The sequence below is a fragment of the Chroicocephalus ridibundus genome, chromosome 7 (genome assembly GCF_963924245.1).
Source record: "Chroicocephalus ridibundus chromosome 7, bChrRid1.1, whole genome shotgun sequence".
Lineage (NCBI taxonomy): Eukaryota > Metazoa > Chordata > Aves > Charadriiformes > Laridae > Chroicocephalus > Chroicocephalus ridibundus.
Genome location: NC_086290.1, coordinates 53146171 through 53173389, shown reverse-complemented (window position 1 = coordinate 53173389; position 27219 = coordinate 53146171). Strand labels below are relative to the sequence as shown.

Sequence of the window (27219 nt, the reverse complement as noted above, 5' to 3'; positions counted from 1 at the left end):
ACAAACTTGACCATAGGAAGTTCCATCTCAACGTGAGGAGGAACTTCTTTCCGTTGAGGGTGGCAGAGCCCTGGCACAGGCTGCCCAGAGAGGTGGGGGAGTCTCCGTCTCTGGAGACATTCCAACCCCGCCTGGTCGCGTTCCTGTGCAGCCTGCTCTGGGTGACCCTGCTCCGGCAGGGGGCTGGACGGGGTGATCTCCAGAGGTCCATCCCGCGATTCCGTGAACAGGAACACGCACGGGGAGCAGACGCCACGGCGTGCGGGCACGGCACAGCCCTTGCTTCAGCAGGAGGGGATGCGGCTGCAGCGTGAGGCCCAGGCCGGGCCCGCAGCCGGGCTCCGCGCCGAGCGTGCATCGCTCGCCACCTGCGGGTCGCTCCCGAGCTCACGGCCGCTGCCGAGGGGACTGCGGCCTTCGGCCAGGCCCGGCGGCAGCTCCCAGCGCCCTCCGGTAAATCACAACGGGTTTTACGGAGCTTGTTTCCCCACATCCTGTCCCTCCGGCGGCGAGGGGCTGCTTTACGTGCTGAGGGAGAACCGCTGGTCCCGTCACCCGCGGGCGGCGGGATCGTAGGCCGCGATTTAACCGGGCCAGGCCCGGGGCCGCCGAGGGGCCGGGCCGGCCGGAGGGAGCCCCGAGGGTGGCACAGGGAGGGGCGCCGCGGGCTTTCCCTGTGCTGGCAGCGTCCCTCGGGAAGGAGCAAGCGGCGCTGTGAAGGACCGCAGCGGATTTGGGGGAAAAAATAACGGGTTTGGGCAACCGGGGGGGGGAGAGTGTGCTGAGGGGCGGAAGCTGAGGAGGGGGGCGGGGCTATGGGAGGGGCGGGGCCATGGGGGCGTGGCTTAAAGACGACGCCGGGCGGGGAGGGCGTGGCTAAATGAGGAGGCGTGGTTTGGGACGTCACTTAAGAGCGGGGTGTGCTAATTGGGAGGCGTGGCTTAAGGACGGTGTGTGCTAATTAGGAGGCGTAGTTTAAGGATGAGGCGTGGCTTAAGGACGTGTCTTAATGAGGAGGCGTGGCTTTATGATGAGGCGTGGCTTAAGGCCGATGTGCCCTAATTAAGAGACGTGGTTTCGGGAGGAGCCGTGGCTTAAGAAAGATGTGTGTTAATTAAGAGGCGTGACCCAAGGAGGAGGCGTGGCTTAAGGGCGGTATGTGTTAATTAGGAGGCGTGGCTTAAGAACATGTGTGTTCATTAGGAGGCGTGACCTAAGGAGGAGCCATGGCTTAAGACACGTGTGTTAAGAGGCGTGGCTTAAGGATGAGGCGTGGCTTAAGGACAGTGTATGCTAATGAGGAGGCGTGGCTTGCGGAGGAGGCGGTGCGTAGTGGCTCGCGCCTGCCGCTCGCGTGCGTAAACAGCGGACGTCACCATCGCGCCGCTTCCGCGCGGGGTCACGTGAGCGGGGCGCGTGTCGCTGACAGGCCGTCGCCGGGCCCGCTGCCGTCGCTGCCATGGCGGGCGCCGCCCTGCCCATCCGCCGGCACCGCCGCGCCCTGGTGGAGGCCGTGAGCGAGCGGCCCTTCCTCATCGTCACCGGCGAGACGGGCAGCGGCAAGAGCACGCAGCTGCCCAAGTACCTCTTCGAGGCAGGTAACGGCCGGGGAGCGGGGAGATCCCTCAGAGCCGCCCGCGGCCCCGGCATGTGGGAAACAGCACAGCTAAATGTGGATAATCCTCCGGTCCCCGCGGCTGCGGGCTGCACTGGGCCTGAGGTGGGCGGAGGTGGCCCGATTAAATCTTTTAACCTAACAAGCTATGACGGTACGTGTATTATGAAGGTACTAAGTGTGTACACGCTGACTGAGCAGCACAACTCGGTGTCCCCCTTCTCCCCGTCTCTCCCATAGGCCTCGCCAAGCAGGGGGCCATCGGTGTCACCCAGCCCCGGCGCGTTGCCACCATCTCGGTGGCCCAGCGAGTGGCCGAGGAGATGGGCTGTTCCCTGGGGAGCCTCGTCGGGTACCAGGTCCGCTTCGATGACTGCACCAGCGAGGTAGGGCTCAGGGCTGTCCCCGCAGGTGCTGTCATGGCGGAGTGTGGTGGTGTCAGTGGGCTGTGGCTCGGCATTTTGGCTGTGGGCCTCTCCGTGGAGTGGTGCGGCCCTGGGGCTTTGCCTGCAGAAAGTCTCAGAGCCTGGAGATCCCATCTGTCCCAGCAGTGGTGAAGCTGCAGTTCTGTGTATCATGTAACTCATTTGATCAATTTTTTGATCACCTTACAAGCAAAACATAGCCAAGCACCTCTGATGCGGTGCATCAGCACCTGTGATGCAGTCTCAGTGTGGGTTCTGGACAAATACGTGATCTATGTAGAAGTGTTTACTTTGAAGTAAAAATCCAGCCTAACAGACGAATGTCTAATTAAACCTTTCAGGATACTGTCATCAAGTATATGACCGATGGCTGCTTATTGAGGCAAATATTGGTAGACCCCCTTCTCAGCAAGTACAGTATCATCATTTTGGATGAAGCCCACGAGCGGAGCCTTAGCACTGTGAGTGTTGCCTTATATCTATCCTTTTGGATCGCTATTTCTCCTTTATTGAGGTCTGCTTATACATTTCTTTCACTTCTGCACAATCCATGAGAATTTTGTCTGACTCTCCATGGATGCACTTTATCCTTTTGCTGTCCTAAGACCATAGAATTGCTGCTTCGTTTATTACGTGCTGCATAATCTGAAAATAAAACGCAGCCTGTAATCCTGTTGGAATTGTTGTAGCTGTTGTTGTGTTTGAAAGCAGTTAAAACTTGTCTGGCTGTTGAATACTTTCACAAAATTTCTGGGGGTTTGAAGCTGGCACAGTGAACACAAACTTTCTAGAATCCTAATTTAAAAAAGAACACACACAAACTAGCAAAACCCTGAAACATCTTTCTCACTCTAAGGCCCAATGTTTCTTAGGGTGTGGATGTGACTGTGCTGAGAGATTACAGCTTTTGGGATCATGGAAGTCTCTAAACTGACCTAAGTACCAAAGGCTATCAAATGTCACTCTGACCCTTCTGTGTCAAACAAAGTGAGACTGAAGTCACTCAGTCCTCAAGAGATTGTGTTGTGTGTCAAACAACCTACCAGTCCAGCTGGGGAAAAGGGAACATGCTTTCTGAATCCCAGTCTGCCCTCAAGCATCTCGGCGTATTGCAAGTAATTGAGCTAGGAAGTAAGAAGCTACTGCTCTGTCACCTGTGTCTAACTAAAAGGAGCAAATTTTTAATCCAGAGCAATGCAGAGTACATTAAACTTGCTGAAGTCATAACAATAAGTGGTATAAGAAAGGAGGGTGCGCACTCAGTCAGGTAACCTACACTGGACAAAGGTGATGACTTTTTAAAATGGGTCTGAGGTAACTGCTTGCAAATGACTTGACCATGAGAGTATAAAAACTAAAACCAAAGGATTTTAAGTTACACTGATTCAGTTTACAAGCTGTGAGAAGAGTTAATAAAAATTTAATTAAATTCTAGAAACCAATTGGTGCGCTTACAAGATGACCAGGGTAAGTGTATGTATTCTTCTGAGTGCTTAGGCCCTGAAGGTGTGATTTTCGGTCTTCACTAAATTCATGGGATAAAATCAGTCCCTTCCAAGTTCGTCAGGCACTTCTAAGAAAACTGGAGTACTAATATAAGTTGCTTCTGTTTGTTAGGATATTTTATTTGGTTTGCTGAAGAAGCTATTTCTACAGAAGAAACCACCGGACAGGAAGACAGCCATGAAAGTGGTGGTGATGTCAGCCACCCTGGAGGTAGACAAGCTCTCGGAGTTCTTTGGACACTGTTCAGTGCTGCATATTCCAGGAAGAAGTTATCCTGTCAAGGAGATATTCTGCAACCTGCTCAGCCCGAGGGATGTAGGCAGCTCTGCGTATGTTACAGAGGTCCGACCTGTTTTACTCTGTTCCTGCATTGCGTTCTCTGTTCTTGGTGTGATTATCATCTGTGAAAGACGGCAAGAATTAGTTGCTGTATTGCTGTGGTTTCAGCATCTCTGCAGGATATAGGGAAGAATTAGTTTGTACCATGAGTTTAGAAAGAGGAAATGGGATTCCAGCTGTTATTGGCTTGTTTGTTGTTTGTTTCAGGCTGTAAAAGTGACGTTGGATATCCACTTAAATGAACCAGAAGGCGACATCTTGGTTTTCCTGACAGGTGAGAATTTTTGTTTCAACAACTAATGGTATTCCAGGTGAAGCATGGCATTGCCAGCGAAACAGTATGGCCGTCCGATGACTGTCCAGTTTGTCCCAGAGCAGTAAGTAGAGAAGGGAAAGTTTCAGGTTGACACACACAGTCCTGTGAAGTGGTAGTTTTCAGAGCATGTTTAGGTATATCCCTTTTATGAGATCAGATAAGAAAAATATTAACTTAAAATTTTGTATGTGCTCTTTTCTTCTTGTGCCCAATTTACTCTTTGTATTGTCTGTCTGTTTTATTCTGTTGTTAATTCAGGAAGGGGAAATTTCTTGAACTGCAAAAATCTACATCAATGTATGGGCCAGACACTCAAAGTAACATACCACACTTCTATGCAGTTATCTTTTAAGGAAAAGCCTTGGTGAGAGGCACAGTGGAAAGACAGGATGTCACCTTCTAAACTAATTCTCATAAATATTACTTCCTTCTTGTAATGGTGTTGATGACACTGTAATATTGGCAAAACGATCTTGTTTAAAGATGTTACAAACTAGGAAGGCAGAGTTGTAGCTACATAGGTTGCTTAAATGCACTTGTATGTTTTTTAGGTCAAATGGAGATAGAAAGAGCTTGTGACTTACTTTTCAAGAAAGCAGAATCTATTGATTACCGGTATGAAGTACATGATCGGTCTGTTGAAGGCCTGCTTATCTTACCATTGTATGGGTCAATGTCAACAGGTAAGAGCATATAATGTTATATCAAACTTAATTCACATAGATGTTAACTGCAAGAGTTGTTATAAACGGTGTCCTAATTAAATATTTCTATTGTGATTGGAAAAAATGGCATTCATTAACCCATTTGTTACAATACCATAGCACTATTCTGTTGGGTTTTTTGTGGTGTTCATAAACTAATCAAACTTCAGCCTTTTCTGTATGTGCACAGAAAGCTCCTGTTAAAATTCATATCCACTGGAAGTGGCTTCACATGGCACCCAGGTCTCCAGCTTAGGAAGGGAATATTGTCTAACTGAAAGCTGAGATGTCTTCTTTAGGCCCTCACGTTTTATTTCATATGGAAAAGATATTGCCAGTAGGTTTTTGGTGATAAGAGTAGACCTGTAAGGGTAGATAGAAGTAGTTCAGTGTTACACAATATAGAAAAGTACAGGTTATCAGAATGAGTCAGTCTGTTTCATTTGGCAGCAATACTGCAGCTAGTTTCAAAGAGTGAAAAACAAAGGCCCTTTGACCTTTACTGAACACAGACACTGTATTTTCAGATGAACTCAAGTGTGATGTTTAAATGTGTGGGTGTGGTATGTACAACGCCAAGAGGCTGAGTAAGTGTTCAGAAGAGCAGGACAAACAGCAATTTCCATCTGGAAGCGCTGCTGAGAGGGAAAATCTGGTAATGATCTGCAGAGAGGGGGCAAAATTTTTACCATCTTGAAAGAGCAAAATGAAAAGAAAGGTGTAGCTTCTTCCATGCTCTGTGATAGGTGTTAGATTCCTGAGTGAGAGTGATGTTTTTTGTTTGGTTTTTTTTTCTTTTGTGGCAGTTTCTTGGAGACCATTGTATTTGAATATTTTTAAATACACCAGAGAGAATTTTCCTTGAAGAGATCTTGATATTTTTCAAGTATAATAACTTAAAAGGGAAAATTTCTGGGAAGAGTTGAATTTCCATGTCCCTTTTTTTGTTCCTTGGAAAGCCAAGCGAATGAATGGAAACTGCGTGTGCTGCTTTGTTACATGTTAAAAGAAGATTTGCTGGAAGCATGGGGGGTTTAACTGAATCTTTTCATAGTTGCCTTCACTTGCTCTGATTGTTAAAACCCTTCAAATCCTTCATGAAGATTCTACTAAGACCAGACATCTTGGGGTTTTTTTTTTCCTAGCTGTGGGTTAGGAAACATCCAGCAGAGTTGACCTTTCTTGATCTCAAAATCTTCTTGAATATGCAAGCGATAAAGAAGATATTCTCTGATTTCTGTCGTATGTTAAAATAGTACCGAATCTATATTTTAGACTGCTATGTGATTCACTTTCTAATGTCATTCAAATTACTTTCACTAAGCGTGTCAGTAAGTTTGCACAGTGCTAGAGACGCGGTTTGAGATCAGAGCATTGTAATGTAACAGATTGTTTGTCTGACTACCTGTCATTTTAGATCAACAGAAAAGCATATTCTTGCCAGCTCCCAGGGGCATTAGAAAATGTGTGGTATCCACAAACATTGCTGCAACGTCTCTGACGATTGAAGGAGTCAGGTATCGTTTCCTATCTTTCATAAAAACTGTAACAGAGGGAATAATTTAGAAAGTTCTTCTAGATTTGGAAAAACACATCCAGCTTCCTTCTACTGCTATACCTGCCCAGTAATTACCAGTTGCCTTTTTTTGGTAGTGAATAAAAACCCCTTTGATACCATTGTATAGTTTTACAGATGACTAATATTGCTGGGCCCTAATTTGTAATCAAATCTCAGCTCCATTAAATCAACATAATCTCCTTGGGTGCTGAGAGATGTTATCAGTAACATCCCGTAGACTGAACCAGGGGCTGCAGGTGACCAGCAAAGCACAAGTACCCGTTCGCAGCAATTGTAGGGTAAACGTGTTCTTGCTCTGATCATATGTGTGTGGCAGCTACCTGTCTGTCTACTGAGACCTCTGCTGTTTTCTTCTCTGACAGAGTATGAATCTTTTTCAGGTACGTAGTAGATAGTGGGTTTGTGAAGCAGTTGAATCATAACCCCCGAGTTGGCTTGGACATACTGGAGGTGGTTCCCATTTCGAAGTAAGTTTTAAAAAGGTCATTTGTTTGGTGTTTCTGGGAGTTGCTCTGACAATACAGTATATTGGTTGATCTTTATTTAAAAAAAAAAAAAAAAAAAGGGTGGGGTTGGGAAGCTTTGTTTAAAGCCATTTTGTTTGCTGCTAAATAGAAAGTGGTTCAGGACATATAATTTCCTATACAGGCATTAAGAAGGAATTGACAATGCATTGTCTGTAGTCTGAACAGTGGCTCACGTGTCATCTTGTGTTTGCTGAATACAACAGCCTGATTCAGAGAAGTTTAAAAAAAAGTCTTCCCTTGCACAGAAACGCTTCTTCATTCTGTTCTTGTATGGCTGGATTTCTCAGTTGCTGCACAGTATAATATCTCCTCCATCTACAAGCATAGAAATTGCTGTTATTTGTCATAATTACAGTGTGCTTCTTTGGATAATAACAGAAGGGCTTGAGAGTTTGGATTATCTTTTTTTCCCTGCCTTTCTGTTTTGGCAGGAGTGAAGCGAGGCAACGAGCTGGCCGAGCTGGCAGGACATCGTCCGGAAAAAGCTATCGGCTATACAGCAAAGAATTCTGGGAGCAATGCATGCCCGATCACACAGTCCCGGAGATCAAGAGAACCAGTCTGACATCTGTGATCCTGACCTTGAAGTGCCTTTCCGTGCATGATGTCATAAGGTAACCTCCATGGAGGAGGGGGATTATCATTTTCTTCCTCAGTCTCAGCAGCGATGCAGCACAGGCACCAGCAGCCTGGTGGCAGGAGGCAGGATTTAGGTCCCTGGCCAATTGTGGCACTCCGATACAATCAGCTTGTCAGCTTTTCTGCTGTTCTCCTCAGTCTCTAATGCCAGATTGGATCTTGAGCTCAAGTTCAGTTTGAGGTTCTGCCAAAACTAACTCCTTATCTCCAAATTAAATAGTTAATAGTGATATTTTTTAATACTTTAAATACTTTAAAATACTGATGTTTATATCCCAAAAGGGTTATACCTCTGTGGAGTCGTCTCAGTTTTCAGATCGTACATGTGCAGAAAACACAGTTTGTCTTTGCCTGTGGCACACCGGGATCTGTCATGGTAATTCTTCAGCATGAGGCTGTATATGTAGTAACACACCCTTACACTGAAGATGCTTATGTGCACTCTGGTCAGAAACCTGTATTTGGAAGGTTACAAAAGTATTTTAGTAAATATGAAGACTAACGAAGTTATACTGAGCCTGAACAGTGAGAATTTTTTACTTCATTTTTTACTATAGATTTCCCTATTTGGACCGTCCTGAAGAAAGGCATATTTTAGAAGCTCTCAAGGAACTGTACCAGTGCAATGCTATCGACAGGTAAAAAATAAAGGGGTGTAGTCCCTACAAGAATTTAAAATCTAATGGTTTAACTGGTGTTAGTGAGCTGTTTGTGTGGACTGAAGGACTTCCCCCAGCAGTAGAATATGTTTCCTCATTAGACCAGGAAGTTATCTGCTGGGTTTTAATACACTCCCTCTAAAATTAGGGTCAGAGCATGGCTTAGGACTTGAGACATACAGATTAATTCTCCACATTGTTCTGGAGTTCCTGAGTGACCTCAGACAAATTACCCCAGCTCTCTGCTGTAGTTCCAGATAGCAGATCCCAGACTGTTGTGACGAAGGTGCTTGGGCACCAGCTGTGAGGCCCATCCAAGAACTCAAGACAGGAAGTCAGATCTTATCCTAAACTTCCAGGAATTCTTCTTACACAAAAAAAAAATATCTTAAGCATCTGATACACTTAAAAAGCTGGCTTTGCCTGCCATAAAGCAGGCATAAGCAAACTGGAGAAAGGTGAAATGTTCTTCTGCTAGTGACGCTTGCTGCATGTCTCCAGCACCTGTCTGGGCACACGGAGACTGCAGTGTTACAACAGTCCAGAGGGAGATGCTTCTTTCATGCTCTTTGTCAGTGTGTGGTCGTCGACATTGTGTGTGTGTGTTTCAATTTACATTTAAGCATAGTTTTGTTGAATCTGGTCTTTGGATCTTTTTCTTGGGATAAGGAGAGGCCACGTGACAAGACTGGGTGAATTCCTGGTGCAATTTCCCCTCCCTCCCAACCTGTCCTGTGCTGTCATAAAAGCTGCTTCTCTTGACTGTGAAGATCTGCTGCTTCCCATAGCAGCCATGTTGTCTGTGGAAAATGTCTTCATTCGTCCAGGTAGGAAGCCTCTTATCCCAAAGCAGCCTTGGGCGGGTGGGGAATTCTGCTTGGACAGGGACATCTCAGGCAATGCTTAGGCAGCACACTCTGCTTCACCCGGAGACCTTCTCTACAGCTTCCCTGTAGTTTTTGGTCTCAGTAATTTTCTACACTGATAATTTGTGAGGCCGCAGTATCTCACGGTTGTATCTCAAGGTTATGAAGTGAGAAGTGATTCTGTATTTTGAATAATGGTAGCACAAGCCATTACTTGCCCCGCTGGGGAGGAAGCTGGTCTCCTTAGTTGGGCCCAACACTGGTGGGAGACAAGTGTTTACCTTAAACTAAAGCTTTCAATAACCCTTATGTTGCAGTGTGAGGAAGATTCCTCAAGTGCAATGCCTTGTCTCCCAGAGTACACCGTAGGAGATTGGTAGGGAGGAATGTTAGGATTAGGCCAAACATACAATGGCACTTTGCCCATATGCTTTTACAGCTTTCTGAGGTCTCGGAGTCAGGGCACATCGCATGCTAGGAATTGGAAAACAGCTGTTTCAAAGACTTCAAAATAGCATGGAATTGCTTGCGTTTGTCCCAAGGCTGTGAGCTGTAAAGCAACATATGGGTAAGCGAATGGACTGCTGAGAAGTCATTAGAGAGAAAACTGTTACAGGAGGGAAAAGAAAAAAAAAGAAAAAAAACCCAAACCCAAAACAACAAAAGACCCCACACAAAACCAAACCACCAGAAAACCAAAATGCACCACAGCAGACGTTTTGCTGTTGTTCGAAGTACAGACAACAGCAGGGACTGATTAATTTGTTTTTAAGGAACGGAGTCACCCCTGGATTGGCTTTTCTGTTCAATAACTCTGTTTAACGAAATAGACCTTTTAAGTTTCTGTGAGAAGCTCAATTTATCACTGCCTCCATTTCCAGTGTTTTTGTAAATGGAAGGTGTAATTTTGCTGTGGTTCCAAGCACCGCTCGCTAGTGCTAAACTCAGTTTCCCATGTCCTCCTTCCTATCTCCTTTCCCCCCCCGAGTCTGCCCCTGACCCATCCCCCCCAGCTGCTCGATGTACAGTCTTTATGTGTAGGTCTTTGTGGGAGACCTTTGTCCTTCCTAGTCACTCCTTGGCTCCTGTCCAGTTATCTCTGTAGTCTATTAACCGTGCCCGTTAGTGCAACAGCTAAGGACATGGCCGACAGTACTGATAGCCTGGATTCTGCTCTGGTCTATCCCATTCCCACAACTGTGCTTTTGCTTTCCCGTCTTCCATCTGGCAACGTGCCTGTGTTATCTGTTCCACTAGCTAATGCACACATGTTCATTACTCTCCAGCAACCCCGTACATTAGGACACAAACACAGAGACTCCCGTTGTGAAGGCACTTGCTCATGGGCAATATGTGTACGAAGAGGCCTCCTGACTTCGTCGGTGTTACTTGTAATGCCCACAAACTTCTGGCATCGTTTGCAGCACAGCAGCAATACAGTGCATTGGCCTTTGCAGCCGTATCGCTCCCTACGAAGGGCAATAGGTTGTGCTGAGGAAGAAATTATTTGGGTATTTAAAACTTGAAATAACACTGGGGAAATGTTGCTTTTGCCTAGTACATTCCTAGCATTTAGTGAAGGCAAATTCCCACTAAACTCACAGATCACATTTTTTTCTAGACCCTTATTTTTTTAAGACCTCCATTACTATGGCACTTGAGTACTAGGACAAAAGCTGAGTTAAATAGATTTGATGGTGCTATGGTGGGGTGGTTTCAACAGTCTTGGTTTTTTCCCCAGAGCAAAACTTTCGCTTGATCCCTGTGAGCTGTTTGTTTAAGGTCGCTGTTCCTTTATCTTCCCACGTTGACATCTGAATTGATTGTGAGAGCGCACTACATAGAACCGTTCTTTCTAAGAGACTAGAAGCCTCATCTCTAGTGCTGACTGATGAGATTAATCACAGATTTAATAGCATCTACGTGTTCTCATTCAGCAGTAGTGAAAGGGGGAAGAACTGTAAGTGCAGCTGTGGAGGAGAGACAAATCTAAAAATAATATGAATAAAGAGCCGAGACTGTCAAACACACTTTAGAGAGATACTAATAGAAAATTAAGTAGGAGTGATAAATAAAAATGACTTTGTTGAAGTGAGTTATAACTTACTTCCTCAGGTGATCCTCAGAAGCAAAAGGAGGCAGAACTTCAACACCAGGAACTTTCCTCACAAGTGGGAGGATGCAATGACTTTGCAACCCTCTTAAATATTTTTGAGCAGTGCAAAGCAAGGTATAAAACGATTCCCTACAGTAAGTGGTTTTGCATTGCTCACGACTCCCAGATGCTGACGTTTTTTAAATATATTGTGTGTGCACATGTATGTACTCATACCTAATTGCAGATTTATTCCTTGTTATTATGATCTGACATTTCTATCAAGACACCTATTATTTAAACTAACAAAGTATCTGGCTGTGTAGGTTGCCTTCTTTGTACACTATAACAAAAAGTAGAGGCAACTTTCTGCCTCCAGCTTACAAAGGGCTTCTTTATAATACAAGTATTTCTGTTCTCAGCAAGTCTCCTTCAGCTTGGTGCCAGAAGCACTGGATCCATTGGAGAGCTTTAAAATCTGCTTTTAGTGTGGAAAAACAGCTTCGGGAAATAATCACTAAACTGAAACAGGTAAAAATATAATTTTTATATATGATCGAGTTATGTAAGTTTGTATTTAAGACGTGTACTGGACTGCGGAGCCTTTGCCAGGTGGCTGCTGCCTTTCTCCAGTACAAACTAATCCACTTACATGTTTATAAGGCATCCTTGCTGTAGCTTGTGTTAACCAACAGGTGTGATGGTGGTCACAAGCAAGAAGGGGAGGGTTTTTCTTCTTTCCTCATAGTTTCTGTACAGTGAGAAACCCAGAGTTTAAAGTCCATGGGATGGAGGGGGTATAGCTACTTTTTCTTTAGGAAAGATCCTGATTTATACTGTTTTTTCTTTGTGTAGCTGTCGGACTTCCCTAAAGAGACCTTTGAAGGCTCCAGAACTGAAATACTGAGAAGATGTCTATGTGCAGGATACTTTATCAACGTAGCCAGGAGGTAAGTAATAAAGTTTGGAGAATTGAATGGAAAAAATATTATGCGTATTCTTTAAAGGTGTAGGTGCATATTGGAGCAGAATAGTAAGGCTGCGTAGTGTTAAAAGTAGCAAAGTAGCAATTGCAGCTGAAGGTGGTGTTTCTGCACAGGGCTGGACGCCTGGTGGGTTCTCTACTTTTGACTCTTATTACTTTCCTGGGGAAGTTCCTTACGTCCTTGGAATAGTAGTTTTTTTATCTGTGTAATGAGCCGCAAGCTGGTGAGTAGTTCCAGATATTAAACTAAAGGGCTTGGAAATGTCCAATCGCAAACACAGTTTATTATTGCGCTGTTATATCTGCAGTGTTACTGTGGTAAATTAGGCAGATGTATTTTTATTACAGTTTAATTCTGGAAGGATCTTCCCCTGCTTATATATTTGAGTATTTTCTTCTATGCTGCTGCTGTTCTGCTTAGTGTTGCTGTCTAATCACAGCAAAGTATGTTTCATTATACATATTTTTCACAAACCTTTCAGATCTGCAGCCAGGACGTTCTGCACAATGGACGGACACGGCAGCATAGTCTATATCCATCCTTCATCTACAGTAAGTTACTAAATTCTCTTAGTAAAGTAGCAAAGGATCTATAAAAGGAATAAAAGGCAGATCCCTGTAAACTCTTCCTCTTCTGTTTGATTTGTGCTAACTTACGGCCAGGAGAAGCACTGTTACAGTGTTCATTTTGAGAGTGGGGAAGAGCCTCACTTCTTCAAATTTGGTAAATGTTTGGCGTATGAAACGAGCGTGATGTAGACTGAGCTTTCTCTCTGGCTCTTTGGATTTCCTGGGCAGCTCTAAGCAAGTCATTATGCCTCATTCAAATTTAGGGTAATGTCAACTTGATCTCATTCTTGCATCCACCAATGGAGGGTGCTCTAGAAATAATTTTTTTTTATAAGAGTTTTGAAATAATATTTTAATTTTTCAGCTGTATAACCAGGAGACTCGCCTCGAGTGGATCATATTCCATGATGTTACAGTGACATCCAAAATCTATGTCCGGACAGTGTGTCCTGTTCGCTATGAATGGGTCAAAGACTTGCTGCCCAGATTGCATCAAATTGATGCCTACGAGCTGAGCAGTGTGGCACGGGAAGAAGTAACTGAAGAGGAAATAACCAGATGGAAACATAAGGAGGAGCTTAAAAGGCAGTATGGTAAGCACATCACTAGTCCATGTCTATGGCACATGTATTTTTCTTGGTTGTTGTGGATGTGTGTGTATATTATGTCACTGAATGCGTTCTGGACTAGTAGGTGTGAATCTGGGTGTGCTTAACGTATTTGATGTGTAGCTGTAGTTGTTTTCTTGTCTTACTACAGCTCTGCAATCCTCACTTTCCTGCCTCAGCAGTGCGCGTGCTGCTGTTTGTCTACTGGTTCTTGCAACACTCCCCTCTTCTTTAGGTTCACTATAGCTGTCAGGAGCAGAACTTTAACACAGGGTTGAATAAAAGTGTTTTGAGTCTGATCGTTATTTAAGTTTGCAAAGGGTATCTAGCCATAGATACCCAAAATAATACTGTCCTGAAAGAGAGAAGTCCTAAGGGCTATAAGAAAAAGAAAAAAAAAAAAACAAAACAAAAACAACAAAAACTAAAAGCAAACAAAAAATCACAGAGGAAAAAGTATCACATTTTGGTGAATGTCTCATTCTGACAATGAATTCAATGCCATGTATTTAAATAAATTGTCAGTTTTAATTAAAACTGGTGCCTGCTGACTGATCTGGCTGCTTGACATTCTTTGAATTCTTCTGTCAGCAGGTTTCATAAAGCAGCCAAGGATTCAAAGGGCCCCTTTACTCCTGAGCTGACCCTTCCAGAACATTAATTTAATATACAGTACAGGCAGTGGCAATATAGATTCTCTTCAGTTTTCTTAATCGAAAAAATGTAGACTCTTGTGCTCAGACCAACATCTCTTTCTGTCCTGCATCATTGTATAAAACAACCATTTCAAATGATAAAAGCAAATTGGATTTGGTTATAAATTTGCTGGAGAGGATATTTGCGTTATTGGATAATGCAGAGGAGCCTCATTTATTTGGCTGAAGTCCAAGGAGCTGAGGCTTATTCTCTTTGTCCCCCTTAAGTTTTTGACTTCACTAGGCAATTGTAAATTAATTTGAGATTAATACTGACCTTACAGATACTGTATTTCTGAGAGCTTCATAAAAATAGGTGGCTGAATAGCTGACAAAGGCTTAATTAGTGCCTGATGGAAGGAAAGACTGCAGCATGAGCTGAATTTCTATTTGACTCCTAGACAGAATAATTACAAATATTCCAAGAGTGAATGCTGATTAAAGCTCCTTCCTCATATCAAAGAATCTGGTGCCCAGCCCCAGAGCCCTAGGAACAGGCTGCAGTAGCTGCTTTATTCACACAATACTTAGGCTCTCAGAGTCCTTGAATTATTTTTTTTAATTATTATTATTTTACATTTTATTTTAAACTGAAAATACTCCTGCTTGTCTCTCCTTCTGGGAGAAACACTCCCAAGGTCTCAGCTCAGTGGGAAAATATGCATTTCTAATGGTATCTGACTTTTCCCACTCCTTTTATCTGTATGTTATCCTCCTCCTTCCTCCTACCTGTGTAAATTTATAAAGATTGTTTATTCTAAGCTTTTTGTTTTTCCTGCTCCCAGTGCTGTCCCTCTCCAGCCTGAGTTTGAGAAGTGTAACTTAGAGAAGAAATGGTTGCATAGATTACAAGACGCACAGTTTCTGCTACAATAAAAAGCAAAATACATATTTGGGGACGAGATGAGCCCAGCTGCAAATATTAACATGAGAATTAAGACATTATTTTTTTTTTTTAATTTTTTTTTTCTCTCCCTGCTATGGTACAGTCTGTCCTCTCTGGAAGTCATTCAAATGACTGACTGGGACTTTGAGATTCTGTTGAGGCTTTTTTGGTATTTTTACAAATAGGAGGAATTATAACACTGTGTTTGGTTGTTTTGGGTTTTTTTACGCAGAAGAGTATATTTCTCTCTCTTCTCTCCCCCCAGAAGGAGTCGCAGACAACTCTGCAAAGAAGATGGAGAAAAGGAATGATGATAAATCAATACTGGATGCCCGAGCTCGCTATCTTGAGAGAAAGCAGCAAAGAGCACAGGGTTTAAGTGGAGCATTGAAAGAAATGGGGTAATACTTGTGTCTGCTCTACTCCCACTATGAGGGAAGGCAGTTTGGTGCAGTTGTTCTGGGTGTGTTTGCATAACGCAAAATGACTAACTGGAACGAAGGAAAACTTCTGCTTTGTGGTAAGTCTGAGAGTCAAGGCATACAAATGCAATCTGCCTTTGCTGCATCCAGCAAGGAAAATCCACCGAGCCAAACGTTGCTACTACATGTCACTGGCAACAATTTAGTGGCCTCAAATGTGAAGACATGACACTTACTGTGATGCCAATTCTGTGGCATTTAGTCAACTTAGGAAGATCTCAGTGGTCTCGTTAACCATTATTAATAAAGCTTTCTTAAAGGTTGGGGTTTTTTTAAAGGAGTGGAGCTATCACTTTTTATCCATTTTACTCTGTACGATTGTGGTTATACAATCTTCATGCTCATACGCTACTCAGGAAATTGCGTAGGAAGCGCTCTTTTACTGATGGAACCATCAGGATCGAAATTCAAAAGGACGTTTGCCACCTGCATTCTGTGTTGCAGACAGTGTTGTTCCTACTGTGTATTGTGCTGTACCATGTACAGTGACGGTTCTGTGTGAAGATGTCTTTGTATGCAAAGTATTTTGTAAATGTTTTCGCATTCTTGCTAACAATGCATAATTTTTGTCAGGGATGACTTAGCACTGTGAGTTTTCCATTTGGCAAAAAAAAAAAACCAAACCAACCCAGCAGTCAATCCAGTGCTCAGTGAGGTTACATCCTGCAGTCCGTCAGCAGGCCTGCTGCCTAGGGGGCTGTTTTTCTGAGTTTGGTGGCTGTTATTTTTAAAATGTATGGATTTTGGTCTGAAGAATGACTGTTTCAAATATGCAGCAAGAATACGGATGGAAATACTAGCTTTTTTCCTCAAGTATAGAAAAAGCAAAGAGCTGTGCTGCTTTGTCATCATAAATTTTTTTCCTTCTCAATAAAGAGATAATCCCCTTATCTCACCTTAATAATCCTAAAATGTCCTAGTGCTCCAGTGGGGAGCTTGTCGTCTTTGCTGTTTTTTTCACTTTCAGTAAGTAACATTTTGTATCAGACAATTTCCAAAGAAGTGGAAGAACCTCCTGTCATCTTTCGTGCCCCCGTTTTGTGCAGCTGTGTGTCACCTTCCGTTGCTTTTCAGGTAACTAGTTAACTCCGTTGAAGTCAAGTTGTAAGTAAGCCTTAGCACTTGGCGTGAAACGTTAAGCATTCCACCTCTGAACTGCACAGGCTCTTGCTTGACTGTAGGTTTTCAAAAGCCTTGGGATTCTCTTACGGGGAATATGATAATATTACTCTTCATGAAGAAGGTAGTAGATCTGACCATTGTCCCTCTTTCTGTGATTGTACCAATTAAAATGAAAAAGCTGAGTCTGGTCGGCGTTCTTGCCAAACCTGGGGAAGAAGGTGTGATTCCTGTCTCTGGGAGGGGGAGTGGCTGCCCTGCAGGGCCGAGTGCCACCTCGCTGGGCTGTAAGAGGCTTAACTCGAGCAACACTGCGTTTGTCAATGGCAATAGTAGTAGCGATGCTCGGTCTCAGAGTTCCCGACTGCAGGAGAATTGCTGCCACCTGCCCCTTTTCTGCGTGTACAGAGCACAGAAATGACAGCGAGACTAACGCCTTTTTAGTTCCTAAGGGAATGTGTGAATGAAACAATTGCTGGTTGTGATCAATCTTTGTAGGAAGTCGCATGTTTACGATTCCTCTTTCATTGGGCCCTTTATCCTGGGTTCAGAGGCAAAAGGGCTTTGTTCTTTCTCAGGCTCTACTTTTGAGAAGCCAGCACTTCTTGACTAAACCTATAGTCTGAATTTTGCAAAAGCCCACAAATTATTGGTGTTTAATTTGATTTATATTTGCAATGTCATATAGCCACTTGCATGTCAAATGCCATCTGCGCTACACATTAGGTCTGCGATCAGTAGCTAGAACACCCACTCTTGCTTGGGGCTATGTATCTGCTGGCACATCCGAATGCTTTATTATTTTATTCATTACTTCTTTTTGCTCAGTAGCAAGAAAGGAGGTTTTTCCCCCCACTGCGCTCCAGGGCTACTCCGAGGTTTTGAAATTGTGAATTTAATACAAAGCAAAAATGCGATGAGGAAATAACCGTGAGATTGCAAAATAAGGAAAGCCGTAAGAAAAGTGGTGGTTGGGTCTGCCAGGGTGCCCGTGCCTTACACCACCCGCAGCCCTTGGGTAAAGCACTTGGCATGCTGCAGTCCTCAAGCGAAGAGAGCGAAGTTTTACCTGCTGCTGTGGGCTGGGGTTACAGTGCAAGTTAATAAACATAGAAGGAAATTTGAAGTTTCATTATGTTACTGTACTTATTAACAGCGTTAGGTGGGAAGAGCCCTTTGGACCGTCCCTGGAGTCTCAGGGACGCGATGTTCACTGACGTCCCGTGATTTTGGGGAAGGAGGAATGTCGGTACCAGCTTATGGCCCTTCCCTGCTTTGTCTTCTTGTTTTAATTAGGGTTTGTTAGTGCAGGGCAAGGACAAACACATCCTCTATCGATTACGGCGCTTGCCGTGCAGGGCGGCAGCAGCCCAGCGAGGCTGGCACCCGGGATGGCTCCTCACATGGGGGAAAAACGCGGGGCTGGGCCTGAGGGGCACGGGCAGGGCCCGCAGCGGGGGCGGGAGGGGGAAATCGATCACGGCCCTGACCGGGGGGAGCCCCGGGCCCTTGGGGCGCTCTCGGGTCCCTCAGGGGGCCCCGGCCGGGCCCGCCCCCGCCCGTTTCCACGGCAACCGCCGCCCCCCCGCCCCCGGCCGAGTCACCTTGCCCGGCCGCTCTTCCCCCGGCACGTGACCCGCCGGGGCGACGAGCGCGGAACGGAAGTGACGCAGCCGCACCTCGGTCGCATGATGTGGCAAAAAAAAAGGCCGGGGAGGGAGGGGTGGTGAGACACGAAATAGTCCCTTCCGGTGAGCGGATCCCTCCGCCCCTCCCATTGGACCCGCGGCGTGTGAGTCACTACGCTCGGCGGGATCCTTCCGCCCGGCCGGCGCAGTTGAGGCCGGTCCCGGCAGGTGAGGGCAGTCCCTTCCTTCCGCGACGGTATCCTTCCGCCGGCGGGGGCAGCTTCCGGATCGCCGCGGCTCCCCGCTCGCTGGCCTGTTCCGCCATTGCGGTCCCGCTTCCCCGCTGAGGTGCGACTCCGGTCCGGCCTCGGACTGGAGCCCCAGCCAGCTGCCGCCGCCATGGCCCAGATCCTGCCGATTCGCTTCCAGGAGCATCTCCAGGTGGGCGCGGAGGGGCCGGGGGAGGCCGGGAAGGGCGGGCCGCTCCTTCAGGCGGAGGAGCCGTCCCGGGGACGGTGCCTGGGTGAGAGGCCTCGGGCCTGTCCGCGGTCCCTCCTTGGGGACGGCGGGGCGGCCCAGGCCTCGCTGGCGGCGGGGCGGCCGCGCTCCCGCAGGCCTTGCCGGCGTCGGGCTCGGACAGCGCCGCCCCGAAGGGCACCTTCCAGCGGGGTCGGGCGTGAGGGGAAGGGCCGAGGCGGCGGGGTGCGGGCCCCGGTGGCGGCGGCCATCCAGCCCCTGCCTTTGCTTGGTCCCCACCTGCTTTTCCCCGCTCGGGGCGCTCGCTGGGGGCGAGGCTGGCGCCGTGCCCAGGCCGGCGGCACCTGCGGGGCGGCGGGAGGGGAGCGCGGTGGTTCCTCTCCGCTTCCCAGCCAGTGAGAGTGTCCGTCGCCTCCCGCGCAGAGCGACCGGGAAATCCCGCTTCAGCTCGGGATCTGCAAGGGAGGGGGGAAAATTGATGAGGAGGCCAAGTTGTCTCTGTGTGTCGCTTAACTTGTTTTTTTTTTTTTTTTTAATGCGGCTAAGAATCCTTACAATCGTAAGGACGTATTGAATTGTTTTATTGATGTCCTGACTTGTAACGTTATTCCGTGAAAGGAAAACCACATATTGCAGTGAAACGTGAAAGCTGCTGCGGGCTTCCCTGCAGTACAGCTGTGGCAGTGCAGGCGCTGAAGTGCCAGGTCTACACTTTCTGCCTGGTATCTGCTGGCCTCTGACAAATTCTAGGTTTGCGTGTCATTAAACCATAACCACATGCTAATAGCTTGTTTCCAACTGATGATTTTTAATTTATTTAACGTGACCTTCTAAAGGCACTGGTGACAAATTCTAAAATCGCTCTATTGCAGGACTGCAAGGTTACCTTCCCAAATAAACATGCACCTTTAATGTCTGTGGGTGAAGCTGGAGTGCAGGGAGGGGTCTGGAGTGGTAGCGCAGTTGTGCAATGTGTACTTCCTATCCGACAAGTCTATGGGGCGAAGTACTACAAGCTATGCTTCTCCTGAGTTGCTGTAGCTGTGATTGTATTAAGCTTGGCTACACCGCCGAGGAGTACTTTTTGAGGAGAACTTGTGTAATAAAAGTTAGATCACCATACCCAGGCAGGATCTTCTGGCTTCTAGCAACCTGTCTGTAGCCCTGCTTCCCTGTGATGTCTCTGTCTATGTGTGGTTTGTGATGGATTTGCATGGTTTGTAGTGACTTTTTCCAACCCAAATTGAAAGAATTTAATTTCTAGGCACCTTGTTAAAAGAATATTTGCAAGATGCTTATTTTGCTGTGTAAATTAGCACTGTCCGTAGTATTATTTTAAATTTTTAAAAATGCTGCCGTGATTTGTTTTTATCTAGCTAGTTAACTGTTGAGAATTGGATAACTTTACTTCAATATCAGTTTAAAACTAGGCCAGAATTCAGAGCTTAGGTGTAGCCCTGGACTCATCTTGGGCGAGCAGCACTGACAGGAGAATCTTCTCGGTTGGCCGGAGCTTCAGCTCTGAGCAAGTGTTCTTGGCTGCTGGTGGCATAGCCTAGAACTAGGTATTGACAAGGTTCTGTATACTCAGGTGAAACTCATCCCTCTGGGTAGCCCAGCTTTTAATAAAGTATCGTAGACATGCATCTATGATACATTATTTAAGATACAAACCTTGCATGTGACCCACTACAAGGTCTCTAATGACATGAGTACTATTACATAAGGAAACTCATCTGCTTCACTCCCCAAGTGATGATAGGTTTCAGGCCAACACTGTTGTGGAACATGACTGTTCTGACTACAGACTGATTTATCTGTTTATTTCTATTTTTTCCCCTGTTCCTATTTAACATAGAGAGCAGACTTAATCAGTATCTCTTAAACTGCATATATGAGCTGGTCTTTTGTAAGTCTGGGTGTCCAGCCTTCTGGGCCTGCGTGCACGTGGCTCTTGCCCATAACGCTTCAGTTTGCCGTACCTACTGAACTTCCTCATTTTATTTCATTGAAAAAATTCAGAGGAACTTGAATTCTCGGAGGTACTCTTTTCATGTTGAAACTTTTGACTTGCTGTTGGAGTAAATTTTGAGAGCAGAAATACTAATATTGGTACACTTCTGCTGTCCGGAACTGCTTTAGTGTATTCCAGGCTGTTTATAGGAGGTCCTCACGGATTCAGTAATACAATTTCTTGAACTGTGCCTGACCTACATTGTCTAGGAAACTTGTTGTGCAGGTATTGCACAACACTTGCAAATTTGTAGCTGATGCATAACCAAAGACAAGGTACCCAACTGGAGCTTTATCCGTAACAAGGCAGGTGATGGATGTGAATGGGAAAGTTCTTGCGAGGCTATTATTGAAAGTTGCTTTTAATTAATCTAAAAGACTGACAGTCGGCACTATGTGTAGTACGATACAGTTCTCCATGAATCCACTACTGCAGATCAGAAAATGGTCAAGTGACTGTGTGTGTACAAAGCTTGTCTTACTCTTCAGCTTCATCCCAGTTGTGCTCCATGTTGCACCGCTCAAGGCACACTGTCATTGTCTGTCATTGTCAGTATCTTGGCTAGGTGATACGGGAAGGAAGAGTTAAAGGCTGCAGAAGCCCTGCGCTGTTGCTCTCCCAAGTGCCTTGTCTCTGGGGTACACAGTACAGCATGCTGTGTACCCACACGTGGAGCTAGAGATCTAGTCTGGGCAAGTAAGATGTGGCAGGTAGTTGGCTTACTAGGGCTAAGCAAGCTTTCTGCGTATTTCCCAAGGGAAGTCTAAAAACAAAATGTGTAGTTAGGCTTTAGGTCTTGTTTGTTTGGGTTCCATCACATACCTCTGAAATCTCAGTAGTCGCAAATAAGTAGGGTGTTATCTGTGTATTGTCTGTTGTAGATGCCTGCCTTGCCACAAAAGAACATCAACAACGCATTATGAAGAAATTTTTTCCTTGGGAGTTTCTACAAGGACAAACTTGATTCCTGTGCTATTAAAGCTACCGCACTTGTGTTATAAACCTTTATAGTGCTACTTTTATTTTTTTTTTTAAAGTAGCCATGAGGAAACAGTTCAGTGGGCATGTAGTGGGAGGTCAGAGTTCAGTATGCCGAATGATTGCAAATCTGGCTGCTCATATCCAGGTTTTAGGGATTCCATAAGTTGGTGCCTGTGCGTATGTGAGGGTGAAAGTAAAACGCACCTGTTTACTTAATGTGGTAGGTGCATGGACATTTTGTAAGACTGCAAGTTCCTGATGAGTGAGAGGTTAGCAGGTGATGAACTGTGAGTGCCAATTAATTTAGCCACGCTACCCTGAAATATATAAAAATTGAACTTGGACCAGGCACACTACTGTACTGGTGTGACTTAAGGCATTAATAAATACTCTTCATAACCTAAATATAGCTTAAAAAAATTATTATTCTGTAGACTTGTCTAGACAGTACAGAAAACTGTCAGTTCAGACTATGCATTTGATACTGAGACAGAACTACTCTTTTAAACTAGGAAAAGGGTTCTTGTATCTGTTGGTCATTGATAGAGTAAACCTGAATGGTGGCTATGCTGTTCCAGTGTGGTGGTACTTGGATGGCTCTCAGAATCATGGCTCGCTATGCCAAAGAGCTAACTGAGTAAAACTGGGTGGCCGAGGCATCATATAATAAAATTTATAAATTTACTACTTCATTCTAACAATGACAAACAGCAAAATGCTTCCATGTATCGTGCTGGCAGTGAGACAGTTTAGTATATCCTAAATCACTAAATCTCTGCTATGACAGCATTAGCTTGAAGCAGAAGTTTTGAAGTCTTTTATTGGTATCTTAAGTCAGGAATTAGACAGGGCTCCTGTGCCTGACATCGTCTTAGTCGATCTGAATTCCTAAAACCAGTGAGCTTGGAGTATTCTTACAGAAGGAAAATCTCTAACAAAGAATGCTGTGAAGAATCTAAGCAACTTGAGGAGTGTGTGTGTGTCTGTGTGTGTCAACTAATTGGATAGGAACAATTAGTTAAGTAGTTTATAAGCTATTCCTTTTGCTGTATCCCTTGCAGCAGGTACTGAAGTCAACAGGCCTGTCTGTCTTGGTGGCACTACTCATGCTCAGACTGTGGTGACAACCAAAGATAAGTAATGGCAGCCGGTGGTTCTGAACCCCAGCTTCAGCAGATACAGTCTTAGCTGTGGCTTGTAACTGAAGTAGTCACACAGGATGCCTGTGGCTGCTGAGGCCAGATGGCTACCTCAGCCTACTGAGAGTGAGGCAGAAAATAGGAAGGATATAGAAACAGAAGAGCTCTTGAATATTATAGAGGTCTCATATCTGTTGAAAACATAACTTCCTAGCCTGTCACAAACTGTAACTCTCACCTTGCACTGGTAAATGTGAAGTACTTCGGAGCCACTGACTGGCTGTGGGACTCCCATGTTACAGAGGTGCGGTCAGTAACTTTAACACATCAGCACAGATTTAAATCTTTTGTGTGACTTCAGTGTGCTTTGCTAGTTTTCATGAATGGAACTAAATGAGCGCCTGAAATGTAGTGTGGTGTCTGCCTTGTTCAATCAAAGCCTAGTAAAGCACAGCCTTGCAATAGAGCTAATGTGATTCTCCTGCATGTCAAGGAGTGCTGTGCTGCTCAAAAGACTGGGAATATTTCTGTCAACTGGCATTTCCCAGCTACGTGATTTCTAGCAGCATGTAGATGAGGAGTCTCTGGGCAGAGACTGAGCAGCTGCTTGTGGCCACAAGAACAGTGGTTATATCCTGTTGAGTGTGAGACTCGAGGTGAAATGCATACTCAGCAGTTCCGCACCCTTCCTTGTAGGCAAGGAGAAATTATTTGACAGCTAAGCAAACTGTCACAAGAAAGCGAATGTTCCAGGAAGGGGTCAACAAAGAGACTCTTGTCAGCAGTTTTACCATTCAGTTTGATGTCAAACATGCATGTAATATGACAACTTCGCTGAGTAAATTACCAAGAATGTACTTGAATTTTCTTCTAGTGAAGAAAAAAAATATCTTACTGATCAGACTTTCACCTACCATATTGTTACAGTTCACCTCTCAACATTGTTAGGGTAAATGTTGTCATAGAATTTGATGGTTTAGTACAGCCTGCAATTGACTGAAGTATCCAGCCTCCAGTTAGATGAGTCCTTCAAGGCGACATCTCTGCTGAACAGAAGAGTTGCTGCTGTCTCTGGCAACTTGTTTCATGGTTCCACCCTAATAGAGCAGCTACTTCACTTTCTTCTCGGCGTGCCTTCAGGGGACTGGTATAACTGAACTTACCAACAAACATTGGTGTAAAATAACTTGAACTGTCAGTTGGTTGCCCAAGCATAGTTAACAAGTTCTGCTTTCATATCTGGTTGAAAGCCAAGGAAGTGTTTTTCATAGTATAATGCAGGAATATCTTACGATTCCTGCTTTTTCCCCCCCCCCCAGTCTTTTAAAGTTACTTCTGAATTAGTGAAAGGTAGTGGACCTAAATGTGTAATGTTAAGTGTTTTGGTGTGTTCCTCTATGTAGAAGAATCTGCCATAAACCCCTATACTCTTTTATTTGTAAACTCAGGAGTTTGTAGGTAGAATAGTATTGACACTTTTATTATAAAGCTTTCAAAGAAATACCTGCTGTTACATTCCTTAATAATCTTAGTCTCTGTTTACTTTGCTTAGCTTTATAAACACTCCTGCCTCACTCACCTGAACTTTAGCCTGGTTGGGGAGGAAAATAACAGATACTCCACGGGACGATGTATACTCTCAAGAGTTCTGTGCATTAGGTCTGAGTGCAGCTGAGAAAAGTTATCCTCAGTCTTACCAGCTGAGCAAAGCAAGTGCCACTCTTGGCTGGTGACCCTCCTGTGTAATCAAACGCAGAGATTGTCACAGTTAGAGTCAGCTTCCTGTCCTGCTTGGAGCAGACTTGGTTTGTCTGCTGGGATCTGTTGAAATTAAAAGATGAAATCTTAGCAGAAAGAGCTTTTGTACTTGAAGACCTCACTAATGGTCTCACCTCCATCAGAAAGCTTCTCCAAGCTTTCTTCAGAGCTCCAGTGCCAATCTAAATCTTTTCAAAGCAATATCTAGCCTTTGGAAATGGTCTTACATTTAAAAAGGACCATGTATTCCAATACTAACTAGGGTTGGGTACCTCAGACATGACACCTAGCAGATGGCAGTTTGATTATGATTAAGATAAATCTGTCTTGCATTGTCTAAGCAACTTTGTTTCAGTGGCTAAGTCTAGACCTCCCTAAAAGGTCTGCCATCTGCTAGGACTTGCTTCTTCGATTTGTTCTGTCAGTGGTGGCCGCTTGGGTATAGTGCTGTCAGTTATTGCCAGGCAGAGTACTTGGCACTCTGCAACTACCCTGTTCTGCCAAATTAACAAGGAAATGGAGTGCTTGATAAGTGATTTTGCACAGGTTAAGGTTGCAGCCCTAACAAAAGGAAATGCGACATCCTGGTAAGTCTCTCCAGCGCTATCAAATGAAACTTCTATGTCCTCAGATTTTCTCTGCCTGCAGGGGTGTGACCAGGTTGCAAATTGCCCTGCCTAGCTGAATTACAAATATCAGTCTCAGGCCTAGAGAACACTAACCAAATAAAGGTGTGAAAGGGACAATTGAACTTAAATCTGAAATCTAAGTGAATCCATGTAGCTGAAGAATGTGTGGTCAGTTTCTGTGATGCTGGACCTCAAACACTGACTTGAATCTGGGTAACAGAGTTCTGACCTGTCCAGGAGGTCGGGTTTGATTTCTGTAGCCATAGAGCATTAAGGCAGTTTTCTCTGGGGAGAGCTGATAAAACACCTGTCTTCCACCTGAAGGTTTCCTGGCTTTATTGGCAGGTGGGTGGATGTAAAGGGAGCTGTCTTTGAATTAAGCTGTTCACTGTGTTAGGTTGCAGGAAGCGTAGATCATCTGCCTTGGAAGAATGACTTAAGCTTGATGCCTGGCTTCAAGAACAAATTTTAAATCTGTTCTGCTTCTAGTCTTGTATCTCTTAAAATCTTTCAAAGTAGAAAAGCTGTGTAGACCTTAAATGTTCCAAAAAATCAGTGTTAACTCTCTGTAAACGAGTTGTGAAATGAACTCTTAAACATCAAGGAGCCTGAACATCTTTTTGGTACAGCATTGAGATCTTGTTCTTTGAACCCGACTGAAGAGCTTTGAATGGTGAAGGCCTCTCCTGAAAGAGCAAGGTAATTTCAATGAAATAGTGGCCTTTAAGACAAAGGACTTAAATGCAGAGTGACCAGAGAACCATATACAAAGGCTGAATCATCTTCTAGAAATTCACTCCTTCAGGAGACCCAGGGAGCTAAAACTGACTTGCTTTTGAGTCTCAACCGTAAACTGTACCAAGATCTGGGTGCCTTGGTTCACTGGGTGATGCAGATCATCCGTTGAAGTGCCTTTTGTGAAGCTTGTTCTGTTAAATTGATGTGCCATAGCTTAGATATTACTTGTGCCTCGTGTGTGCTGCCTGAAAGCCGGGGCAAAGGGGAAGTGGAGTAAAACACCCTCTTTATCAGAAGCTGCAAGAAGGCAGGAACAGAGCAGCTGAGGCGTGGTCATCTTGGAGCTTGTACAGACAACAGCTGATAAGAGCTTAGTGTTTTGCTTCAAACTAGTACAATAATACTAAAATGGCTTTGAAGGTCTAGCCCTTCCTGGGAGACCTTGGTCTTGAAGTTCAAACAGTTTCCCAGAAAGAAAAATATCTGAAGTATTAGAAGTGATAATTCTAACGGTAGAAAACTGATCTTGAGGTTTTTAAGGTGTATCCACCCAGAAGCTGGGTATCAGTAAGTGAGGTGAACAAACCATTCTGCATTTCCACTGTTAAAAATGGAATAAACTTTGATTCACTACTGACATCTTAATACACTAGTCTGTTGCAAACACAATGAAGTGATGTTAACTGAACTGTGTTTTGTTGCAAGCCGTACAAGAAACAGAAATTAAAGTTAGGCATTTAAAGGTTTACAGAAGCATGCTGTGGCTCAGCAGAAGAGGAAGTGGTTTATTCGTATCTTCTGTGTTAACTATGGCTGCGGATGAGCCATTTCTCATTTCAGTGTTGTCCATCTCCTGTGTGTTAGCTCTGCCTCCTGGGTGGCATACAGCCTGGCTGCTAGACAGGTAGCTTTTTTTAACTCTACAAGGATAAAGATAAAGCTCAGACACTTCACATGTGATGTTAAGCTTGAAATAGTGATAGCTGCCAAGCTCGATGGAGTAAGTAAGGGCTCTGGAAGCAAAGCCGGCGCGAGTGAGTCCTGAAGCAGGCAAATTTAATGTGTCTTAAACTGTATGAGGGGTTCAAAAGTTAAGTTCTCAAAACAGTAATTTGTAAATGGACCTTGAAGATGAGGTACCAAGCACTTGAATGGTGCAAGGTTTTTTCAGGAAGCCTGCTGAGTTTAATTGAAAACAGGCAAGAATTTGTGTGCCGTGCCATTTTTGTGTAGCATGGTT

At 44.7% G+C, this 27219-nt stretch overlaps 2 protein-coding genes across 7 annotated transcripts in view; both read left to right on the top strand.

Moving 5' to 3' along the window:
* Positions 1 to 378: 378 nt before the first annotated feature.
* On the top strand, positions 379 to 16386 carry DHX40 (DEAH-box helicase 40). Of its 5 annotated transcripts, none has more exons than XM_063341620.1 (17): positions 379 to 453; positions 1856 to 2001; positions 2382 to 2501; positions 3658 to 3888; positions 4093 to 4159; positions 4753 to 4884; positions 6323 to 6422; positions 6865 to 6951; positions 7443 to 7625; positions 8208 to 8288; positions 8979 to 9136; positions 11291 to 11405; positions 11693 to 11801; positions 12126 to 12220; positions 12738 to 12807; positions 13190 to 13418; positions 15280 to 16386. In XM_063341620.1, the coding sequence occupies exons 2-17, from the start codon at positions 1939 to 1941 to the stop codon at positions 15417 to 15419; spliced, it is 1980 nt and encodes a 659-aa protein (XP_063197690.1). In that variant the 5' UTR covers positions 379 to 453; positions 1856 to 1938; the 3' UTR covers positions 15420 to 16386. The 5 variants fall into 5 exon arrangements, with proteins under 5 accessions (XP_063197690.1, XP_063197689.1, XP_063197688.1 ...); XM_063341619.1 differs by lacking the exon at positions 379 to 453 and adding an exon at positions 902 to 1155; XM_063341618.1 differs by lacking the exon at positions 379 to 453 and adding an exon at positions 1237 to 1598 and having other exon boundaries at positions 15283 to 16386.
* A 1990-nt stretch (positions 16387 to 18376) lies between these two features.
* The window catches only part of CLTC (clathrin heavy chain), a 33725-nt gene continuing 24882 nt past the window's right edge, over positions 18377 to 27219 (top strand). The window contains exon 1 of one of the 2 annotated variants that reach the window (XM_063340414.1): positions 18377 to 18684. In XM_063340414.1, the coding sequence (XP_063196484.1) occupies positions 18643 to 18684 (42 nt within the window). In that variant the 5' untranslated portion in view covers positions 18377 to 18642. The remainder of the gene's footprint in view (positions 18685 to 27219) is intronic. The other variant, XM_063340415.1, reaches the window with a different exon arrangement.